The 16,926-nt window shown below is 37.8% G+C and overlaps 1 protein-coding gene across 1 annotated transcript in view; it reads right to left on the reverse strand.

The window, feature by feature from the left end:
- Window positions 1-16,926, reverse strand: part of LOC145255300 (uncharacterized) — a 65,726-nt gene that overhangs the window by 37,176 nt on the left and 11,624 nt on the right. Inside the window, exons 2-3 of the mRNA XM_080113942.1 lie at window positions 11,501-11,651; window positions 966-1,087 (exon numbers count right to left, since the gene is read on the reverse strand). Of these exons, the coding sequence (XP_079970068.1) occupies window positions 966-1,087; window positions 11,501-11,651 (273 nt within the window). The remainder of the gene's footprint in view (window positions 1-965; window positions 1,088-11,500; window positions 11,652-16,926) is intronic.

The raw sequence follows: 16,926 nt of genomic DNA on the forward strand, positions 1-16,926 counted from the left end.
CACAGTAGCAGCCAAGATAGTTATGGCTGGCCAGTCCTATGACCTGCTGCGAACACCATAGACCTGTGAACCAGAAGTAGGTTCGGCATCAGCTTTGAGGGTATATACTGACGTCTTCTGCTGGTGTCTTCACCAATCTTGAAGATGTTGGAAAGCTTTCTACTCTAATAACTTCTTTCCTTAAACTGCTAGGCTTTGGAATTCCCTCCCTATTTCCTGCTTCCCTGACTGTACTAACATGCAGAAATTTAAATTTAATGCAAACAGACATATCGTTGCTTAACTCTCTACTTAGTGTCCCTGTGTTATGTATTCGCTGTGGCCCGTTATCTAAAATGTGCTTGTCCAGTCTATATAATTGTTAACATTTACTTTTGTTGCTGGTCTAAACTATATATGCACTGACAGTGAGTAAAACCACAACATGGTTGATCTATACAAAAGATATATTGTTTTTATTTCACACTGACAAATCAGCTTTTGATTATAAGTTATTACAGGTGTTTTGACATTTCTAAACGCGTGTGAGGTGGGGTCGTGTGGTTGAGTTGGATGTTGTGCAGTGAAGAAGTGGTGACAGCCTTTCTCTCTCTCTGACCGACTGAATGTTTGTCTTTGTGATGATTTACTTATATGAACATTATTTTCCTCTTGGAATGTTTAATATTTCCTATTGCCTATTATTTCAATACTTTGACCGATATCCTCTCATATATTTCTGGATCAAATTATGCTTTCTATTACACAATAGTGGAACGTCCCGCATTCTTCACATGGAATCCATTTACGTGTGTGCAACATTGAATATTTTCTTCCCGGGGTTGCCTGCCAATATCTAACACCTGTGGACATGATACTTCATAGTAGACCCTTACGTCCCAGTAGCAAGTTTGAGATGAATAAGAGTTAAAAAAAAATATATAAAAAAACCTTCAAAGAATTATGATTCCACTTGAAATACATACCAGCTGTCGATATAACAATGTCATACATCCATAGAGGTTTAGCCTGATCCACAACTATACTGCCACAAACACAGGCAATATCCAGTTTTTTAGTTACAAGTTTGTTATCTTGAAAGTTAAATCTAAAAACAAAACAAAAACAACATTTTTTAAATTATAAATAAAAAACTTAAAAAAACGTTAGATATATACCTATAAAGTTGAGTCATTTTTTTGCTTGCTCTGACATTGATATTAAAAGTCTACATTTCTATTTAAAAATTAAAACAAACTTTTTAGTATACTCAGTCATGGATATGCGAGCGACTACATGAAGGTAAACTAATTTGCATATTTGTTTAAGAAACAAGTGTTAATTAATTACTTATTCATGTTTTCTTTTTTAAATGATTGGTCTCTTTTCACTATTATGCTGAATTCTATTTATGCATAGTTTCTACATTCTGCATAATTGCATAGAATTTAAGACGAAAACACTTTAACACATGGCAATATTTCTTTCTCTCTCTCTCTCTCTCTCTCTCTCTCTCTCTCTACATATATACATATAAGTGATCTTGTGTGTGCAAAAAGTCTCTACCAAACTCTTCTCTGAATATTTGGTCTACAGAGTTGAAATTTTATATATAGGGTATTTGGACCTGTATCACACGTTCAATTCGGTTTTTAGCCAATAAAATTGTTGCTAAAGGATCAAAATTAAAAAAAAATAACATTGATCTTGGCCTGGCGTAAGTTGACTATCCGGTTTTTTCTACACATGCGCTAATAAAAATTTATAGTTTAAAAACACTATTTGCAGTTTTTGTATATGTATGGATTATGGTCATTCGTTAATGAATAAGACTGGAGAACCATATATTTTGGTTTCAAGTCCAGCTGATGGCACACAAGTCATTTTTTTTTTACTTTTGAAATCACTATTATATATTAGATTCTTATTTTTTTTTTTACAAAAAAATCATCACTTATCAAGACCCAGAGGTCACTTATCAAGACCCAGAGGTCACTTATCAAGACCCAGAGGTCACTTGAGCAAAAGGGTTAAAGTGTGTACAGTAGTGAATGGGAGAATTTTGAAGTAATCGTTAGTCATGGAAATTTGATAAATTGGATTAAGGGGAATGGCTCATCAAGAATTTGTTAACGTTGGACATGAAGACAACAATATTGTAGCCAGCTGAAAAGCAGAATAAAGGAAGACAGTTTCACAGGTGTGCAGTTCTAAGAAAAAAGCTTTGTTCATGGAATCTACGTTTAGGTTTAAGCACAGATAAAGGGTTGGGGAATTTATTGATAGTGGTTGCAAATAGATGAGTGTTTCTCGTAAATGTTTGACAAGGGGAGATACTCGATCCTTAGACATACCTGGCTCTTACATAAATAGAGAATTGCATCAGCAGGTAGATATCTACTGGATCGATAGAAGGATCCAACCATTTTTCCAGCGACCTTGGCCACAGATTTGATGTACATGTTCCATTTTAGATCAGGAGTAAAGGACAAGCCCAGAAGCTTGTCAAAACATGGAGCCTCCCCAAGACAAGAGCCATTCATGTCAATTGATGTCAGATGGGGATCAGAGCGTTGATGATGTAAAGATAGAAGCTTGGTTTTAGATGCATTAAAATTAACTAGCCACTTTTTCCTCATTGTACCACATGCTCAAGATCAGAGGAGAGAAAATCAGAGAGATCTTGATCGTTTACTGCCTTTGATGTGCTGCCAGAGATGGTAAATGTCTAAAGATGTGATTAGTAAGATCATTGATGTAGATCAGGAAGAGAGTTGGACCCATGTTGGACCCCTGAGGGACTCCAGCATTAATACTGTGAGCTTCTGATTTCTACCCATCAACCACTACTCTTATGAACCTATCAGAGAGAAATGATTTGATGAGAAGACATTTCCAGCTATACCATAGCTGGAGATTTTGTAAAGTAGACCTTTATGCCATACTCTATCAAACGCCTTAGATATGTCTAGATCAATTGTCCTAGAAAGCCTCCATCGAGAGATTCGTTAATCCTGAGATACTATTAAGCTACTACTATTGAGCTACTACTATCCAGAAGCACATATAGGGCAATTTAGGGTCTTCTCTGGAGATGTCCCTACCACATGGAAAGCCATCTTTAATGTAGGCACATATTCCATGCCGACGGCGATCTTGGGGGTCAGATTTCAATGTTAAGTTAGAGTATCCTTTAATTACAAACTACAAACTCATCTAGGGAAATAGTCAGTCCAATGCCAGTTTCGATTAGGAATAATAGGTCTGGTTTAGTCTTTTGTAATTGGGTTTCAACCTTGGGAAGGTTGGAATGTAAATCTCTGATGTTGGAGAAGGAGACATGGTAGTGGGGGTCTATGTTCGAAGTTGAAGATCTGGGTTTAATTGTGTATTTTTTCTGGAAACTTTTCATGATGGAGTTTTGGGATTTGTGGAATAGGTCAACACACTTGCTTAGAACAGGGCAGAGAGGGAAAGTATGAGAAAAAGAAAAAAGGAATATATATTTTATTTTGTAGCACATGATAAGGTAAAGTCATAACAATTACCCACTAATATGGCATCAAGAAGCCCCACCAGAAGCTACCGCACAAAATCCATTCACCAAATGGCAATATAGCAGCCCCAATACTTTGCACTTGCTGATAAGACAGCCTCCTTAGTGGTTAATCCAAGGTTTGGGTCCTTGTCTATCAGGTGGTAATGTCAGCCCAGTTAAAATGTTTACCTCCAGCACCCTTATTAGTGACATGGCTACAACGATAGAGATAGAAACAGAAAATTTCCAACGTCTCTGGTGACTGTTTACGCAAAATACTGCCAACCTTTTTCATCTCCCTTTGTCAAAAAAATCACACATTAAAAATGGGGACTGAGAGACAAATTAGGAGAAGCGAGAGTAACACGAGCTGCCAATAACGCATCCACAATTCGTTGTCTACTCTCCTGATTGCATATAGCAATCAGGAGCCATAAAGTTATTCAATGCAAATATTTAAGCATATTTTATAACCAGGCAACATCAGCTAGCCTGCTAGTTTATACACACATATATTATGTATATATATATATATATATCAAGCCATCATATAGCTGGAAATTTATTCTCAATTATTAAATCATTTCTCTTTGATAGGTTAATAAGAGTAGTGGCTGATCGGCAGAAATCAGAAGTTCACAATATTAATGCTGGATTTTGTTTCACGACGTCTCGGCCAACTATTCCTCTGGACTTTGTCAGATAGGGGCCAGGAACTCCGAATCTCTTAACTGCATTCTCAGCAATTACTGCCATCCATAGTTGTTGTTGTCTCACCACATTTTTGGCCAAGTATGCCTCTGGCCGGTTTTGGGTAGGATTGAAACCGCTATCTTCAGACAATTTTCACCTGTCTCTATCCACTGCACCACGGGCCCCGAAGGTGAGAATTGTCTGAAGATAGCGGTTTCAATCTTACTTGGCCAAAAACGTGGTGAGACGAGAACAACTGTGGATGGCAGTAATTGCTGAGAATGCAGTTAGGAGATTTGGAGTTCCTATCCCGTAGTGGTTATCACCTGACGAAGGCCAGAGGAATAGTTGGCCGAAACGTTGTGAAACAACAACTAAGAAAGATGAGGATAATAGTCCGCAATAAACAAATTAATAAATAATACTCATCTCAATAATGAATTCCAATTAAATAACATATATGAATGCTGGAGTCCCTCAGGGATCCATCCTGAGCCCAACTCTTTTCCTCATCTATATCTATAATCTCCCAAATCCAAAACCAAGCTCCTATCTTTACATCATCACTCTGACCCCTGTCTGGCATTTTCGTCTTGGGGAGGCTCCATGTTTTGACAAACTTCTGGTTCTGACTTTTACTCCTGATCTGAAACAGAACATGTACATCAAATCTGTGGTTAAGGTCGCTGGAAAAATGGTTGGATCATTCTACAGCTCCAGTAAATATCTCACTGCCAATGCAATTTTCTACCTGTATGAGAGCTAAGTATGTCCTGGGATGGAGTATTGTTGACACATCTGGGCAGGAGCTGCTAAAAGAACCTTATCCTGCCTTGACAGAGTTAAAAATAGACTTCATAGCCTAGTAAGGAATGCCCTTTTCTCTTCCCTGCAGCCTCTTTCCCACAGAAGAAACGTTACGAGCCTGTTTCTGCTTTATCGTTATTTTAATGGCAAGTGCTCATCTGAGTTTCAATCTCTGATCCCACTCTTGTCAAACTTTCATGAAAAACACTCGTCTAGCTAAAACCACTGTCAATAATTTCCCCCACTCTTTATCTGTACCCAAACATAGATTCCGTGAACAAAGCTTCTTTTTTAGAACTGCACATCTGTGGAACTCTTTTTCATTTGCCTTCTTTTCAGTCGACTATAATATGGTTGTCTTCAAGTCCAACGTAAACAAATTCTTGATGAGCCAATCCCCTTAAGTAATCCAATTTACCAAATTTTCACTACTAACTATTACTACAATATTGTCCCATTGACTACCGTACACTCATTCATTAATCCTTATCCTCGAGTGATCTCCAGAAAGCGGTGACTCCTTTATAAAAAAAAAAAAAAGAAAAAAAGATGACCCCTTAAGAAGAGCACTGTCTGGGAAATATAAACTAAGAGGTAGTCAATTATCATTTATGCAATATTCGCAACTTCTGCCGTTCAAACACTCTGTATTGTTTAATGTCTTCATATGATTCAGTGCCAATGAAAGTATCGTCCCCATATATCGTGTTTGTTATGTGGATGGAAAAAATTTTTACTTTCATGAAAAACACTCGTCTAGCTAAAACCACTGTCAATAATTTCCCTCACTCTTTATCTGTGCATAAATCTAAACATGGATTCCATGAACAAAGCTTCTTTTTTTTGAACTGCATGTCTGTGGAACTCTCTTCCGGTTGCCTGCTTTCCAGCTGACTACAATCTGATTGTCTTCAAGTCCAACGTAAACAAGTTCTTGATAAACCGTTCCCCCTAAGTAATCCAATTTACAAAATTCCCACTACTTATGTTTACTACCCTATAATCACATTGACTAATGTATACAAATTAACCCCTATCCTCGAGTGGCCTCCAGGCCTTGATAAATTGTGATATTTGTGTAAAAAAAAAAAGGATATAAATTTTTAATGATAAATTTTTTATATATATATATATATATATATATATATATATATATATATATATATATAATGAATGTATAAGAGCCAAGTATGTCATAAAATGGAGTACTATTGGCACATCTGAACAGGAGCTGCTCAGCGCACGCTATCCTGCCTTATAGAAGAGACATTGAGAGCCTGTCTCTGCTCTATTATTATTTTCATGGCAAGTACTTGTCTGAGCTCCAATCTATGACTCACCCCTTGCCAAACTTTCTCAAAAAAAAGAAACACTTGACTAGCTACAATCACTATCAACAGTTTTTTTTGTATTTTTTTTTTTACAAAGGAGTCACCACTTATCAAGGCCTAGAGGCCACTCGAGGATAAGGATTAATAAGTGTACAGTGGTCAATGGGACAGTGACATAGTAATTGTTATAGTAGTGAAAATTTGGTAAATTGGATTACTTAAGGGGAACAGCTCATCAATAACTTGTTTACGTTGAACTTGAAGACGACCATATTGTAGTCAGCTGGAAAGCAGGCAAATGGAAGAGAGTTCCACAGGCGTGCAGTTCTAAGAAAAAAAGCTTTGTTCATGGAATCTACGTTTAGGTTTATGCACAGATAAAGAGTGGGGGAAATTATTGATAGTGTTTTCAGCCAGATGAATGTTTCTAGTGAATGTTTGGCGAAGAGGGACCATAGATAGGAGCTCAGACGAGCACTTGCCATAAAAATAATGATAAAGCAGAGACAGGCTCACAACGTCTCTTCTGTTTTCCCCCACTCTCTATCTGTACCTAAATCTAAACGCAGATTCCACAAACAAAGCTTCTCTCCTAGAACTGCCTGCCTGTGGAAATTGGCCTGCTTCCTGGCTGACTACAGTATGATAATCTTCAAGTCCAATATAAACAAGTTCTTGTTGAACCGTCCCCTTAAATAATCAAACTGTATCCAACTTATACCATTGACGATTACTACACTACCAAACATATATTCATTAACCCTTTTTTTTTTTTTTTTTTTTTACACAGTGATCACCACTTATCAAGGCCCGGAAGCCACTCAGGGATAAGGGTTATTGTAAGTACATCACGTTAGTGAGGAGATTTTATGAAGTGTTTAATTAGGGGGGGCGGTTCATTAGGAATTTGTTAACATTAGACTTGAAGACATCCAAGTTGTAGTCCGGAGGGAAGCAGGCAGATGGAACAGAGTTCCACAGGCGTGCAGTTCTAAGAAAGAAGCTTTGCTCATGAAATCCGCGTTTTGATTTAGGCACAGATATAGAGTGGGGGAAATTTTTCACAGTGGATTCAGCTAGACGGGTGTTTTTCGTGAAAGATTGGCGAGAGGGGACCAGGGATTGGAGTTCAGACGAGCACCTGCCATGAAAATAACGATAAAACAAGGATAGGCTCGCAACGTCTCTTCTGTGGGAGAGGGGTTGCAGGGTAGAGAAAAGGGCATCCCCCACTAAACCACGAAGTCTATTTTGTACTCTGTCAAGGCATGATAGGCTGTTTTTGGCAGCTCCTGCCCAGATATGGCAACAGTATTCCATCCTTGGCCGTACTTGGCTTTTATATAGATAGAGAATTGCATCAGTAGTAAGATATCTTCTGGAGCGGTAGAAGGATCCCACCATCTTTCCTGCGACCTTGGCAACAGACTTGATGTACGTGTTCCATTTCAGATCAGGAGTAAAGGTCAAACCCAGAAGCTTGTCAAAACACGGGGCCTCACCCAGACGAGAGCCATCCATCACAATTGATGCCAGCTGGGGATCAGAGCGTTGATGATGTAAGGATAGGAGTTTGGTTTTGGATGCATTAAAGGTAACTAGCCACATCTTCCCCCACTGAACCACGCGCTCGAGATCAGAGGAGAGAGAATCAGAGAGAACTTCGTCATTTACAGCCTTTGATGTGTTGCCGTAGATGGTCGTGTCATCAGCATAGATGTCAACGAATGATTTAAGTATGTGTTTAGGGAGGTCATTGATGTAGATCAGGAAGAGAGTTGGGCCCAGGATTGACCCCTGAGGGACTCCAGCATTTATATTGCAGGCCTCCGATTTTTGTCCATCTACCACTACTCTTATGAGCCTATCAGAGAGAAATGATTTAATGATTGAGAAAACATTTCCAGTTATACTGTAGCTGGAAATCTTGTGAAGTAGACCCTTATGCCATACTTTGTCAAAGGCCTTTGATATGTCAAGAGCAATTGCCCTAGAAAGGAAGCCTTTGTCAAGAGATTCACTAATCCTGTGGGATATAACCGTCAGCACATCTGCGGTAGATCTTGCAGAGCGGAAACCATATTGTGTGTCACTAAGAAGGTTATTCCTGCTGAGGTGGTTGACTATTTCTCTATTTAATATTGATTCCAGTAACTTACTCATAACACAGAGAAGACTTATTGGTCTGTATTGAGAGGGAGATGACTTATCACCTGAATTCTTAAATACAGGGCAAACTGATGAGGTCTTCCAGGGGGTCGGAAAGCACTTCTCCTTAAGGCAGCGCTTAAATAGTTTCGTAAGTATGGGAGCAAGTTCTGGTTGAAGCTTTTTTAACACTATAATTGGGATGCCATCAGGGCCAGTTGCTTTACTGGAGTCAAGGTTTTTTATTAGCTTGGCGACCTCATGCACGGATATTTGTATGTTACCTAGCTTGTTCTGTGTTATAGGAGGAAATATGGGGAGTTGATGGCCTTCGTCGCACAGGGTAGAATTAGCTGCAAAGTTCTTTGCAAATACTTTGGCCTTGTCTGACGCTGACGAGATAACCTCTGGTCCATTGATAATGGTTGGGATAGAACGCACACTTCTGTTCAGGATCCTATTTGTTATTTGCCAAAACTGGTGGGAACCAAGCCGCTGATCAGCTACCTTGGATTTAACAGACTGGGCATATAGCTCTCTTGCATTTTTTATTACTCTTTTACAGTGGTTGCTGGCAGTCCTGAAAGCAGCTTTAGTCTCAGTGCATCTATTACGTTGGTAGTTATGGAAAAAGTGATTTCTGTGCGCGATAGCAGCAGCACATTCTGGGGAGAACCATGGCTGGCTGTTAGGTTTTTGTTGGAATTTTTTCGATGGTATGAATTGGTCTATGCCTACAATTAACCATTCGGTCAGATCTGATACTATAGAGGACACTTCCTTTTTAAACATGGAGTGCAGAGGTAAATCAGATATGAATGTACGGAAGCTATCCCAGTCAGCCATAGAGTATCGCTATACAGTACGGTGGAGGGGTACGTCTGATGGCTTCTTACATTTAGTTTTTATCTTAACTGATACGACGGAGTGGTCGGAGGATCCTAAAGGAGAATGAACGGTACATGAACATAGCTCAGGGGAAGTTGAAAGAAAAAGGTCTAAGAGGCTTGCATATTGATTGGGTGTATCGGGCACACGGGTGGGTTCGCGAACAATCTGAGTGAGGTCATAAGCAATGGCAAAATCATGACAAAACCTCCCCTCATCATCTGTCTTATTTGAATGGGTCAGCCATTCCACGTTATGGACGTTGAAGTCACCACAGATGTGGATGTTAGCCGAGGGATGTGAAGACAGTATGTGGTCTATTTTCTCAGATATGCTCTTAAAGATAGTAACTCCGCTGTTGTGGGGCCTATAGAGGGCAAATATAAATGCAGTGGTGTTAGCAAGTGCAACCCTGAAGCACATATAGGGTAAATTAGGATCTTCTCTAGAGATATCCCTGCCACATGGGAAGCCATCCTTAATGTAGGCACATATTCCATGCCCATGGCGATCTTGGGAGTCAGATTTAGCTGTTAAATTGGAGTATCCATTAATTATGAACTCATCTAGGGAAGTGGTCGGCCCTATTCCAGTTTCACATAGAAATAATATGTCCGGTTTCGTCTCCTGTAATTGGGTTTCAACCTCTGGAAGGTTGGAACGTAGACCCCTGATATTGGAGAAGGAGACCTGGTAGTAGGGGTCTACGCTGGAAGATGGGGTTCTAGATTTATCCTCGAGTAGCCTTTAGGCCTTGATAAGTGGTAACTCCCCTGTAAAAAAAAAATAAAAAATAAAAAAATAAAAAAAATAAAACATGGTTACTTGTTTTAAACTTGAGTTGGGATTTGTTTGGAAGGAAAATTTTTCTGTTGCAAATAAGTAACACTATAACTAGTATCAAAGTCAAGGCTTTAATTTGGATAAATGTAACAGAGCGCATATGAGCGCATGCGAAAAACATCAGCAACAGTCGAAGGACAGATGGCTAGCAAAGGTATTAGCAGCGACAGCAGCGTTTGAGCACATATGCAAATTAAAAAACGTGCGTGGGCTTGCATCAGGAGAAAAGGAAGAAAAATGACAGTACGTGGTCGAAGTGAAGCAAAGTGCACTTGAAAAAGATGGATGTGTAGAGTCGAAGATGAGAAATGGCTGACTACGGTTGGCATGTGGTCGAAGAAAGAACAATGCATGCCGAGTAAGAACAGTCAAAAGAAAACCAAAAGTAGGCATTGTTTGGAAAATAATGGTAATATTAGGTTGGTGCAAATTTTTTGTGGCAGAAGGACCACAATCTCGAACCACCCTCTCCTGAATCGACATTGTTAAATTCCAATGACAAGTGAAGTATGAAGAGGAAGAATGGGAAACAAATGCGGAGATAAGATTTGGGAATACTAGGTGCTGTATGTGCTCTCTGCTTATCTCGGCATAATGACAACAAGTGGACAATCACAACACATAGAAACACAAGTTCATAAATATAACAGATAAAATAGATAAATAAACTGTATATTTATTTAGAACATGAAGACATTCTAATGATAAGACGTTATTTAGATTTATAATTTCATAAATAATGCCAATATATGTACAGTATTGTAAGAGGATTTGACAATAATTTGTGTTTCAAATATTATCTGCTTATTTAGGTGGATTCTAACTTAATTTAGATCAGAGAATTAAGTAAGAATTCAAATAAAAATGTAGCAGTCACTTATGTACTATTTTCTCTTAATGTAAATAGACAGGTACCACTGATAAGCCTAATCAGTGGGTAATGTAGCAGTCACATATTTTGATTTACTAGTTTCTATTGATGTAAATAGACAGATAACAGTCAGTAAGCCTAATCAGGGGGTAATGTAGCAGTCACTTATTTTGATGTACTATTTTCTATTGATGCCATTGATATTGAGACAGGTGCCACTGAGTAAGCCTACGCAGGGGGTAATATAGTAGTCACTTATTTTGATGTACTATTTCCTTTTCATATAAATAGACAGGTACCACTGATTAATTTGTCCATTTTTTAATCACAATGAAGCTGCATACTCTCTTACATCACCCCATCCATCAATCTATTACAGACATATATTTTACTCATAATTACCTTTCAAATTCCTTATTCAATTGTTTCTCGATGAAATCCTTCTGCTGTAATGTAAGCAAGACCTTGTCTACTAAAAACAGAACAGGTCTCTGTGGATTTTTCTTAAGCATAAAGGAAATTAACATGGCCGCGCACAGTGTCTTCCCAGTTCCTAAAATAGAAAAGAAAAACCAAAAAAATAAAACTAAAGTAGACAAGGAGAAAGAGCAAGAGAAGCTACGAAAAAAAGAAAAAGAAGAATGGAGGAAGTCGAATTTTGATTTCATTTTTAGTAATAATTAATGAGAAAATTACAATAACATCACTAGATTGAAAAAAGAACAATAATTGTCTCACTACTTCTCATTTGTCTGTGTACACGTGTTTCTCAATTGCATATCACTTACTCAATTAAACCTTGTAGATTTAACAACTCAAAAATCCAAAATTAAACAAAAATACAACTAACAACTGTGGGTAATTGTTTGAAAATTTAATTTTTTAGTTGTGTAATCCATGACATCGAGGTGTCAGTTTAAAATACGACTCCATGTTGAATTCTGCAGGCTTACAAGACTCAGAAAGCATCAACAGAAGTTATTAACAAAAACACTTTAAAATACTTTAAAACATAAAAAAGTTGGGCAGGTTAAGTAGAAAAGTAACTTCTCTTGCCTTTGATAACAGTAATCTATTTGCTATTAGTTTTGTGTCCAACCTTTTTTCTGTTGTAAATTCTACATAATCACCCACATTATTATTAATTTTATTTATTTTGAATTGATTATTTATTGAAATATGATTTTTTTTTTAATAGGATAACAAAATAAAATATTGAATTTACATTTTTTGCATGCAAAAAAAAAAAAAAATGAAAACACATGCCACCACATTTTCATATACTGATAGACGATCCAGACCAACCACATTACATCTTCCAGAATCTTATAGGTTTTATATCCTGTGTAGATCTTTGGCTTCTTCTTCATTCTCTGCCGTTCTCTGAAGATATGTGTACGGAGGGTCTTGATCTTGTATATCTGAATATATATTCAGAGTTCAATGCTTCATAATTCAACTCGGAAGAACCTTGGTCATCGTCCACCACATCTTCATGATCACTTACATCATATTCTTTATTAGATACTAGCTTGGGTGTTTCCCAGCGTTGCCCGGGTATTTGGAGGTGTTAAAAAAAAAAGTGGTTGTAGGCAGGCAGGCTCAAACCTGTGATGCGAAGGCAGAAAAAGAAAGTGAAAAAAAAACTGATATCTTACACCTACTCCATGACTCGACCGGAAGTGTAAAGTGTTCAAATTTAACCTAGTCAATCAAAAAGATGTCTTGCAGAAATGGTGTTGTTTTTAAACCTCCCACGAAGGTCGTTTTTTTAATGTGGGGGAAAACCAGCTCCCCTAAAAAGGGGGCACTCTAGCAGTATCCAAATAAATAGTAATTGAAGGGTTTCCCCTACATTGACCAAGGACCAATTACGGAACAGATACTACCCGGGCGAAGGCCAGGCACTGGCAGTTGCGTTCGATTAGTTTCACTTTATTTAGATGAGTAAGACAAACAAATACTCGAAACGAGGGAATATTTTAAAACTTGATCAAAAAAAAGATAGAGACGATGTCTGTTTGCAAATCTGAGATATTACGATCTAGGAAGTATAAGAAAACTTCTCCCAGAATCTAACTGACATGAGAACCCACACCCAAAAAGCTTTTTGTGGACATACACAAATGCTCGCACCCATTTTGCCTTTTATATATTAGGGACTAGCGGGGGCTACCCGGCGATGCCCGGGTGTTTTGAGGTGTGTATGGTTTTGGGTATATCCAAACTCCCGGGGGGGGGGGGGTTAAAATAAAAAAAAGTTTTGGTAGGTGAGTATGAGGATCGAACCCTTGAGGCAAAGTTGGAAATTAAAGTGTTAAAAAAAAATGTGTGACGCTAACCACTGGGCAGCAATAAAAGTTAACTCTGCTGCTTCTATTTGACCTAATTATTGAGTTAACTGGTTTTTTCCCCAACATATGTTGGGGAGGGGGAAACCAGCTCCCCATTTTCCAGACTGATTAGCAACTGTCTGATATAAGAGGACTTTGTCCCCACATTGATCAAAGCTGATTGCTTCTGGATGTTTTCCGGCGCGATGCCGAGAACGTTGTTAATTTTGAATTAGTTTCGCTTTTTATACGAAAAAGCCCAATCAACACGCGAGAAGCCAAAATAGCAATAATTTTGTAAAAGTCAATGTAAATAAATCTATACGCTACGCGCTTTCCTAAATCCTAGATATTATTATATAAGACCTATATAAACAGTTTTAAGCAATAGTAACGACCCCGGGAGCGTGTGCAAAAGAAGCCTTTGCGAGATATGCACGAAATGGTCACACACATTTTGCCTTTTATGTATATATATAGATGTCCGGCGTTGCCTGGGTGTTTTGAGGGGTGTAAAAAAAAAAAAGTGTTAGTAGGCAGGCAGGCATGAACCTGTGACGCAAAGACGGAAAAAAAGTGAAAGAAAACCTGACATCTTACCACTACGCTATGACACAACAGGAAGTAAAACGTGTTCAAATTCATCAATGTCAATCAAAATGTTGACTTACAGAACTGGATAGTTAAATGATTGAGTTCACGCAGGCACAGAAATGAACATCTGGCTGCAGGCCAGTTAAGCTTCCCACTTTCTGCCGTTTAATTTATTTGTTTCCCCACGATGTTGGGGAAATCTAGCTCCCCCCCAAAAAGGGGGAACTCTCACATGAAGAGCAATTGTCTGTTATGAAGGGTTTCCCCCACATTGATCAAAGCTGACTGCCTTCAAGACGTCCGGACACGAAAGGCCAGGCACTGTACCTTCGCTACGACCAGTTTCAGTTTTATACGAAAAAGACAAACAAACACTTGAAAGAACAGGAAGGCGGCAATTTGTGTCTGCTTGCGAATGTGAGATATTATAATCTAGGAAGTATAAGAAAACTTCTCCCGGAATCTAACTGACGACACGAGAAAGCCTATTTTGCATTTTACGTATTAGATAACAGCATACACATGGATACAAATAATGCTGTAATATTTTTCCTTACCATTTATCAATAAAAGCAAAAAGAAACAACAACAACAACTACTACTACTACTACTACTTTATCTGGATAGTTTCTCTCTTTCTCTCTCTCTATGTGGGAAATTTGTTTATTCTCATTTAATAGCAAGCACAGTGATATTATTCGCAAAAAGTAATGGTGTTTATTAAGAATTTTATTTTTCTGAAGGATGTATATGGCTGAATATAGTATAGAATCAATGAAATAGATTGAAATTTCTTTTATATTATGTGAATAATACAGAGATTGAAAAATTCTCTAATTTACTAGACAGACAGAATCAAATATCGATTTAGCAGATACAATATTATCTAGGTCTGATGTCTAGAATCTGACCAACTTTTCTTTATATGTGAGATTAGATTAGATAAGTTGTTTTGAATGACGAACAATAATAATATGCTAATATAATATATTCGCACTTTATACACATAAATACTTTTTTTTGTTGTTATTGTTGTATTTTATCCTTTGTTTTTATTTTGTTTAATTATTTGAAATTTAGGAAATCTTGTTTAATCTAATGACTATAAATAAAATTCAATGCACATCTGAAATATTTTAATTTTAAAATGTGAGGTTATATTCATAGTATATTCCTTAAAAAACAATAAAAAAAAACTGATTATCAGAGAATATTTATTAATCGATGCCTGATATCTACTGTTAAAATTCCACAAAAATTATCAGAATTTCATAAGGGCTTCCATTCACCATGAGGATGAGTGGCGTGATTAGTCCTACCATACAAGACTTCCTCAATTGCTTGGATCTATTACACCAGGTATCATTATGAATCTTTATTTAACTCTCTTTCACCTGAGGCCAACTGAGAGTCCAAGCATTGAAGGTGAAAGGAAAGAAATTCGGTTTTAGATGTATTAAAAGTAACCAGTGTTTCAGATTTTTGCTCATCAAATACTTTTATAAACCTATCAGAGAGAAAGAATTTGATAGTTGAGAAAACTGTAGCAGCTGACACCTGCTACTATAGGCAGAGACTACATCTCACAACTTCGAGATTTGAAATTCATTTGTCCAATCACAAGTCAGCTCTCTATCACGTGACAGAGTATATAAAAGGCGAAACCTGAAACCATTAACTCTCTTTGATCCTGACCCTGCCTGGGAGCAGACTTCGCCAGGGGCTGCTGCCCCAGGCAGGACGTGAGTACAACGAGTTAGCTATGACTCTCTTCTAACTACTATTTGTTTTCACGTGTGGCACCCTGAAACAAACATTCTTTATCACGCTAAAGCACATACATCGATACAACTCGTACTCACCCACGTCAACACAAAACTGAAGACTTTGCCTTTTCTTTCTCTTTTGTTCCAACGATTACTAGCTGTAAACATGTGCGCGCACAAACACTGAACTATCTTCTCCCTCAACACGCCGGCAATATATTAATTCTATCTTTAAATACATGGAACACTTTTCTCTCTATCAACGAACTCTTCACGACTATAATACAAACGCGTACGAACACTGAACTCTCTTACTAATACCTTTCTCTCTTGTACTCTTATACTAACGCTACTAACGAAAATGACAAATAAAGTTTGTTTATTAAATGTTAAAATGAGACTTCCTTTCGTTGTCTTCATTATTAAATAAGCTTATCCCTCCTAGTGACATATGGCCGAGTGGTCCTAGACGTTGTATCAAAGTTTACAGTTACCCAAAGGTGCTGAGTTCAATCCTGAACGAAGGCAGTGAAAAGTAACATTTAAAACAGAGAATCAGCAACTATGTCCCAAAGCCTAGCTGGAGTCCGAACACAGTACCCCCGTAATAATAATAAAGGGTTGGGTTCGAGACTCCTAACAAATGGTTCCCCAGTTCGATACAAAACACCTGATGAAAGCCGGAGGGCAAAACGGCCGAAATGTTGTGACTATAACAACCAAGATGAGGAAGTCAGTCCGACAATCTCAATCAATGAAAACACCTTATCTCAAAAATACAGACAATTATTATCACCACTTTTGTTATAAATGTTAATATCCACGTGTTATTTTAATTTTTGAGTACATCTCCGAACAAACACCAGTGTGGAGAGGGTCTAATATGAATGTATTTATAACGGAACAAGTAGGAAAGAAGAAGGGACCACCTTCCTCCACATTTTCTGCTGAAGATAATGCAGAAACAGCCTTTACATCCAGGGGAAATAAATGTTTTAAGTAATGAATCTGTTCACAACCGTCCCTTAATACACAGGCCAAGTGAACGTTCCCATTAATAAGTGTAAGTACCTTACCAAGACTCCAAAACAGTCGAGTTTTATTTAGAGACTTAATCAACATGATTTCTCCCACT

This window comes from Euprymna scolopes, chromosome 3 (genome assembly GCF_053919585.1).
Source record: "Euprymna scolopes isolate OS-2025 chromosome 3, ASM5391958v1, whole genome shotgun sequence".
NCBI lineage: Eukaryota > Metazoa > Mollusca > Cephalopoda > Sepiida > Sepiolidae > Euprymna > Euprymna scolopes.